Genomic DNA, 8,215 nt, shown 5'->3' with positions numbered 1-8,215 from the left:
CCCCCCCCCCCCCCTTTTTTTTTTTCTTGTTATGCTTTATATTGGAGCTTATCGAATTATCATTGCTTTTTCCCACCAGTTGAGACGCGGTTTAGGTACTGACTTCGCTTTTCAATGTGCTATTGTTCTTTATGCTTTATACTACCTACGGTTTACTCTTACCCAATAAGCATAATTTGCGATGAAATGTAAAACATTCTTATGGGGACAGGCAAGGTATATCCTGAGCTGATATCTTCCCTCAGCCCAGTGTTTCATAAATGTTGGCAGTGTAGGCAGTTGATGGTAGTACCTAAAACTTTTTTGTTTCAAAAAGTGATAAATGTAATCAACGTACAACTTATTTGAATGACATGCTAATCAGGGTTATATGATCACAAAACCTATGACATGCTGAATATGCCTCTCTTACTGATCCTTTCTGGAAGAAGTTAGGAATTTTTTTTTTAATACAAATTTTTTGACGCATTTCATTACCTTCTTAACAAGAAGGTAGGAAATTCAATTGTTAGTCTGTGCATCTAATGCGAGTGGCAGGGTGAAGTGCTTTTGTGAACTAGTGGAATCTGGTACGCTATTTGCTCTCTTTTTTTTGTTAGGTGGGCAATTATTGTTGATTTTAATTGCTCCTGAGAGTTGGTTCATCAAATGTTCAAGAAAAGGCAGGAAGAAGTCTCCATATAGCCCTTTATCCCCAGTTTGTGTATATGAAAGTAACTAACAGAATATTATAAGGGCATTGTGGAAGATTAAAAAGTCGCCCTCTAGTTTTCTCAAACAACTTTGGTGTGAAAAAGAATTTATTTAACATCTATCTGGATCAATATAGATGTGGGGAGAGGTGATTAGGCATCTTGTGCTCAATGGTGGCCACACCCATTGAGGAGGAGGAGCACAGATGCCCCGGTGAGGAGGTGTGACAGGTTGACATTGGAGGGCCTACAGAGAGGTAGAGGTAGGCCGAAGAAGATGTTGGGAGAGGTGATAAGGCAAGACATGCCGCAGCTTCAGCTGAACGAGGACATGAGCCTTGATAGGAAGGTGTGGAGTCGAGAATTAGGGTAGTAGGGTAGGTGGTAGATTTTTCATACCAGTAGTATTAGTACGCACTCTCGCATTCTGTTGGTAGTAGGTTTCTATAACTACCCATCGTTTTCTTTCATTTTGATCATCTTATTATCGTGTTGTTTTTATGCTGCTTTTACATGGCTTTTTGGTGTTGTCCCTCTTGTCTATCTTTTTAATTAATATGGTGCTTATGTTTTCCTGAGTTGAGGGTCTATTGGAAACAATCTATCTACCTTCACAAGGTAGGGATAAGGTCTGCATACACACTACCCTCCCAGACCCCACGATGTGGGATAATACTGGGTATGTTGTTGTTGTTGTTGTCTATCTGGATCAATCAACTATGCCTCGATCATTGGATTGGGGTCTGTACGAATCCTCTGTAACCATTCTGTTCAATTCAAGCCTATTCTTTCTAATACTAAATAATTTGTCTATTGAGGCAAATTAGGGGCTTATGTTGACCTAGAGGTTCTCTAGATCTCACATCTACTTGTCCTTATCTAATTTATTGAAGGATTTACTCTCTTAGATGTTGCATTTGTACATGCATAACACCCCTTGGTGCCCTGAATCCAATAACACTTGATCTATCATAGGAAAAGAAGTCGGATGGAGAAAGTTTGGTATGCTAAATGCTATAGTTTAATCTAAAGTGTTACAATTAGGTGGATGTGATGAGGCGTTCCTGTTTTTTGCTTTTGCTGTAATAATAATCTCTTCCATTCCGAATAGATATATGCTCCTGTGTAAGCGTTTTATGTTGTTTACAGTGGTGTGATGAGTATATTTAAATTTTTGTTTGGACATCCACCAATGGCATCATTTAACTGAGTTGAGTTTGTGGTTGCAATAACTGTTCATTTTTTCAGATACTCATGATTCGACTTAGTAACCAAATCCATTTGGACCCCTCAATTGTAGTGTCGTGGTTGGATCTTATCCACACTTACTTTCAAGATGTATTATTGCAACCTATGGATGGGCAGGAGTTTGGTCTAGATAAATATCTCGAAGGTTCTCCATTTGGGGTAATGACATTTGATATGGGGAAGAAATGCATTTCATCAAAGCATTTGCAAAGGCTGGCTATTTTCTTTTTCCTCAAATGTTCCTCTAGTTTGCTGAACATGAAAGAGACGACTGATCAACATTATGCTTGTAAAAATCTTAAGTCTTGCTCAAGCTTTGATCTGAATCCCAAGTGTTGCAGCAGAAGAAAAGCTTTGCTAGAGCTCCACAAGTGGCTCAAAGAGCTTCTCCCTGGTGATAGCTTTGCTGACCATGATATGTGCTCCGAGAAATGCATGGACTTCGTCTCATCCTTCTTGCAGCTATATATGCAAGAGGTTTGTGCTCTTGCTCACAATGACTGTTTTATTTTAACTTGTTTATTTTTTTGGGCCCTATAAATAAAATGGCTGAATTGCAGCTTCATAATTATATCTGATCTTCAAGGTTTGATAAGTTTTGGAGCTGACTGTCGGTATGAGATAAGCTGGGGAACAAGAGCAGCGGAACTAATATTAGCTAGTTACTAGGAAACTCATATAGAGTGTTTAAATGCTCCCTGTGGTGCTATAATCGACCAAGAGTGAGGTACAAAACCTTGTATATGCAGTTGCATTAGAATTCTGCATCTCTTTTTTCTGTCCCTCTTTTCCCCTTTCTGTAACTCTTTCCTCGGCAATTTTGGAGGAACCACTTGACTAAATCTGGAGAACTAATCCTTAGACTGTGAGATTTTTATGTTTATTCCTCACCGATTAGCACTGGCTCAAATCCATCATTTGCATAGGTTTGTTGTCTAAGCATTAGATATTCATCTGTTATCATTGGACTTCCAATGGCTGAGGATTGCCTACTTCAAATGGTTTCTAGCTTGTTTCTAGGTTTTAGTATACCTCCTACTATATTAATGATGTCCAGGACATAGAGCTCAGATAAAGCTTCATATTTGGTTGATTTGATTGGCTGATTTTGCATCTCAGAAGTGGTTTGTGACGCAAAACCCGCTTGCTGTTCTTGTATGATAAAGTATTCCAACCGGCTTCAATTTTTCTGACTTTCCTTTACTGTTAAATTGTAGGATGATATACTATTTGAAATGCTCTTGCAAATGTTTTGCTTGCCATTTTACTCTGAACAAAAGTGAGTTGCACGTATATTACTTAATTCTAGAGATGATGTGAAGTAGTATATGGCAGTTCTTTTAGTGCTTCTTGTTATATGTAGGTTTATCGATGAAGTGGCTTTCTCAGCTGTTGAAGTGAGAGAGTTTTCTCTGATTTCACACCTTTTTCACCCAATACATTTCTTTCACCTATTCCTGGCTGGAGTAAGTTAGAAACATTCCCTTGTCCACTTTGTTGTTTGCTCTCCTTCTGATGTTAAGACGAAATACTAGTATTTACCCATGCTGAGTGTTACCTTGCTTACAGATACACTATGATCATCAAGTTCTTCTTGATTATCTTATCTCAAAAGACACAGGAGCTAGCCCTGCTGAATATCTTTTGAGGTATGTACCAGACTCTACATTTTTATTTTCGTCTCCTTTGGACATGGCTATAAGATCTGTAAGTGGATCACATATGCGTACCACTTATGGTGTTTTGACAGGCCCAACCTTCATATGGTAAAGCATACTAGTCCCAAATTTGCAATCCATCTTTTTCTCCCAATTTTCAAGTATGATGAACGTAAAACGATCTGATATAGGATCTGCACTAATTTAGTCTATGTAAGAAGTTCCAGCTGTACCGTGTAGCATAATAAAAAATTACAAGAGTTGTAAGCTCTATGTAAAAAACATCTTTTTTATCTTGCAAAAGTTCTTAAATCGTCTTATGAATTAATTTTTCTTTTCCTAATATATCCTAAAAACCAAAACATAACCACATGTTCCTCCATTTACATTGCATATTCATTTCTTTCGGTGATTGCTCCAAATCTAACTAGCATATTCAAAATCAGAGAATTGGAGCAACATTAGCCCCTCCTAAACAAAATATGTTGATTTATCCCTGTCTGATGTTTTCCATATAATTTCTACCTGTGTCCTCATAGGTGCCTGCGTAAGGTATGTGACTCATGGAACATATTTGTGGAATTTTCATGGAACGGAAAAGGTCGAAGCAGAAAGAGAAAAAGGTTTTCAGCAGATGATTATAACTCTAAGGGAGAGATATCAGCTGTGCCAAGTTTTGTTAGTGGAGTTAGTTTACCACTTGAAAGCAAAAGCAAAAAAGCCCATGGATGTTGTGATGAGGATTATGTAACTCAGATATCACCATTTGAGTGTGCAAGGAACTGTCTTTTTTCACTTAAAGCATCTATTGAAAGCCTTCACCTAAAGAACCTGTTTCCTTATAATCCACAAGTGCTACTACGTCGGTACGTTTGTTTGACATATTTCTGTACTTCCTCATTGGTTTCTATTGTATTCTTGGGATAGTATCCTTGCACTAAGCAAACTCCATAATATATTTATTATTTCCACCCCAAGTTCACTTTTCTGTATCCTAGTAATAGGAGATCTTATAATATGCTGTAATTTGTTTAAAGTGTAGCCTTTGCTTGATGTTTTGATTGGCTTATTGGATTTTCTTCACAGTTAGGTGAAGCAATTCTTACTTTGATATTTAAGCTTAAATGGGCAGTTGCTCCAAATCTATTTTGCTCAAATCATGCATATGTAGTTAATTGTTCAACTGCGCATGAATTTGTAAAGACAAATTGGTTTATAGTAATTTTTTGAGCCTTTGGGTAGCATTTTACATGTCTCCTGATAGTTTTGAAGAGTTTTACCTCCTAGAAACTTACAAAATATCTGTCTTGTTCTCTAGAATCCTTACTGCGAAGTTGGAATTGCATTTGGAGAACATGCAAAAACTGAGTTTGCAAACAACTTTTTGATCAATACCATCTAACTTGTCTGAAATGGGTTTTAGTTGCCTTAGAAGTTTTAGTTAATCCATGGATTTGCTTTGAACATTTTGTTAGTCTACCTGGACTTTATCTTTCTTCATCATCTGGAGGCAAATGATAAATTTCTTCTCTTGATTTTCTTATTGCAGGATTTCATACTTATTACCTTTATTTAACTTACTTTTAATCGCCTAATTTCTCATTCTTGGTTACTATGCACCATATTGTCTCTCAGACAAACTTTGTGGGTGGGTCTTACCTTAAATGTCACTTTGGACTGTTAAACCCTCAGTATTCTCCCCCCTCCCACTTCTTTTTATTTTATTTTTATGCTCAATTCGCTTTTTTTTTTTGGGGGGGTGGGGGGGGGGGGGGTGGTCTTTCATGATCTACATTGCCTTTTGATTTTGTGCATTTTAGGAATAAGTATCAAAATATTGATGAGGATATTTTTAAAAATTGAAGTAGCAAGTTGCATTGTCATCCTTTTAACATTCAAGCCAATTTTTCAAGGACTACTAGCTCATTCATCATGTTCGTGTTCGTCAGCTGTTTTTTATTCATGCATTTCCAAAACTGAACACATTTTTGCTGTTGATGTAAATGATCTTGATAGTTTAAGAATTCATTGTTCATATATTGCTTGTTGATTATTGAAAAAGATACTTTTATTTATTTATTTGAGGGGGTGGGGGAAAGCATTGGTGCAACAGTGAAGTTACTCCCTTGGTGACCAAGGGGTAGGTGTGGCAACAGCCTTTATGCATAAATGCAAGGAAAAGTCTGTGTATGGTATAAGCCCATTCTCCTCTTACCCTGGCACTAGCCTGGCGGTACTTCGTGCACGGGGTAAGCCTTCTTCAGGGAAGGAAGGACGGGGAGAACTGTTAATGATCAGAATTTAACTTATGCTCTTCATTGCAGTTTGATGCGATTTCAGGAGCTCTGTGGAAATCGACCATAAAAGCTCTCCGGTTGTCCTATCGCATTGAAATCCATGTTCACTAAGTCCTTCCATGCCAACTTGAAATTGGCTAATCGAAGAAAAATTACAACTTGAAAGGGAGGATAACTCTGGACTCATTGGGAGTAAAATACAGCTGGGATGTGAATCCAGTATTAGCATTCTTGACTTTTGAGGCGAATGTTCTGACTTTGACTATGGAATGCTTATCACATTTCTGGACTGAACGGATCAATATTCTTCAGATGCCGACAGGTGATTTTAACAACTTCTCATCAAGTTCGTCCAGGGAAGCCAAGGTGAAAGGGCTCTTGGATCTTGTGCAGATGGCATAGTACTAAAAGTTTTAATTCCAGACTGGTGATATCTGGGGAAGTTGTTGCATTTGTTAGTCTTGCCCGTTTAAGCATGAGTCCTGATCATCACATTGAGGGCTAGACACCTTGTACTGTTTTAAAGTGAACTTATTTTTATACTCAGGACTTCTATTTTTGTGTTTTTTAGGGTCAATATTATTATTGTTATTTTTTAAATCAGGTACGTCTTTGACTGTTTAAGTTTTGCCGGGTGTGTTGCTTCACATCAACATTCAACTCAGATATTAGGTAACTTTGTTTATCAGGGTCTAGGCATAAGAAAAGAAAATTATCAAGCATTTTTGGCTCTATATTGGAGTAACTATAGTTAGTTAGCTCATTAGAACTGTGGTTAGCTGTTAGAACTCTAGTTAGTGGAGTAACTTAATTAAGTGTTTAAGTGTACAGTTAGAAGTAGTTAAATGCAACTGTGTGTATTTTTCTTAGGATGAAAAGATAAGCAATGTTTACTTCATCATAAAATACAAATACACTTCCTGTTTTCTTAGAAAAAATGGAGATGGACAGATTTAAATAGCAATATCTATCTTTTCAATTATGATTAAGACACCTGTTTATTTAAATAAAAAGTGAACGTTTGACATTTAAATAGGACTGTATCATGAGAGTAAGTTGATTAAAGAACGAAGATAATAAAAAATGGAGAGGCGTCTCGGTCCTTACTATCCCTATAGGTCGGCTAATAAATAAAGGAAAATTACCAGCTATGTTCATTTATAAGTAGCTCATTACAAAAATTGTCCAATTGATAGAATATTACTAATATTAGCCAAATTAGCCAATTAGTTATTTGTTGCAAAAAAATATCAAATTTTAGCTTTGTTTGAGTGGGTGTTATTAGAATAGATTGGGCACAACTTTAAGGAGCTTGAATCTCAATTTTGGGATGATTTGGTGAAGTTTTGAGGTGGTTTGAATTAAAAATTCGAAGTAAAAGCTGAACATGAAAAAAAATAATATGTGTATCATTTGTGTATCACATATGTATCATATTTGTATCAATTGTGTATCACATGTATACTTGTGTGTGAGATACATGCGTGATACATGTTTGATACATGTGTCTCAGAGACTTTTTTGAACTCGATTTAATTACGAATTTTGATACAAAACCAGTCCAAATCACCTCCAATCTTCCTCAAATTTTGTATATTGACTTATCTATATATTTTCAATGAATTTCAACTATATCCATTAAAAAGTTCCTTTTTTGTTTAGATTTTTGGAATATTATATAGATTTTTGTATTTCATCACCTTATTTGCTACCCCGTCCATGAAATTTCCTTTCCGTCTTGTATCTAATGTTGCTAATCACGCTTAAAAATATAAAAGGTGATTTTTGCATGTGATTCTTTGAGAGAAAGAACCCTATTATTTGGTTTTTAATTTTTGTTGGCTAGTTTTGGTAAGTCTATGACTAATGGCTAGAGGTTGGTAAGTTGAGATTTATTTGGGACATTTGTGTAAGTTTCCCATAAATAAATACTAACATCCAATGGATCTTCGAGGTTTTGCATTAACACCTTGTTTACCCTTAAAATCGGATAACAATTAAACGTATAGGTGATTTTAAGGATATGTTATTTCACTTGACACATTTTGATAAATATAAGAATTAATGCTAGGAATTAACAGTAAAATAAAGCAAACCAATGTGATGAACAACTATGGCCCTCAAGCTAGATTGCCCTCGAACCAACTGAGTATGCTTATTGAAAAATATGAACTTGAACAACAGAGATTGCAAGAGAAAATATAATATATTGCCTTGTTATGCGTGAATGTATATTGTTTACAAAATGGTTGAGACCTCTTTATATAGTAGAAATCCTATTTATGGTATAATTCTAATTAAAGAAGTAAATCACATGATA

General features: G+C 36.0%; 1 protein-coding gene across 4 annotated transcripts in view; it reads left to right on the top strand.

Annotated features, from left to right (window-relative positions):
* The window catches only part of LOC109235143, a 9,662-nt gene extending 3,139 nt beyond the window's left edge, over positions 1-6,523 (top strand). For 3 of the 4 annotated variants that reach the window (XM_019401114.1, XM_019401112.1, XM_019401115.1), the window contains 5 exons: positions 1,941-2,417; positions 3,158-3,219; positions 3,304-3,406; positions 3,510-3,589; positions 4,138-4,651. In XM_019401114.1, the coding sequence (XP_019256659.1) occupies positions 1,941-2,417; positions 3,158-3,219; positions 3,304-3,406; positions 3,510-3,589; positions 4,138-4,525 (1,110 nt within the window). In that variant the 3' untranslated portion in view covers positions 4,526-4,651. Of the gene's footprint in view, positions 1-1,940; positions 2,418-3,157; positions 3,220-3,303; positions 3,407-3,509; positions 3,590-4,137; positions 4,652-5,922 lie in introns of those variants that run through there. The other variant, XM_019401113.1, reaches the window with a different exon arrangement.

This window comes from Nicotiana attenuata, chromosome 12 (genome assembly GCF_001879085.1).
Source record: "Nicotiana attenuata strain UT chromosome 12, NIATTr2, whole genome shotgun sequence".
NCBI lineage: Eukaryota > Viridiplantae > Streptophyta > Magnoliopsida > Solanales > Solanaceae > Nicotiana > Nicotiana attenuata.
The sequence above is the reverse complement of the archived record's forward strand: the minus strand, read 5'-3'. Positions and strand labels throughout refer to the sequence as shown.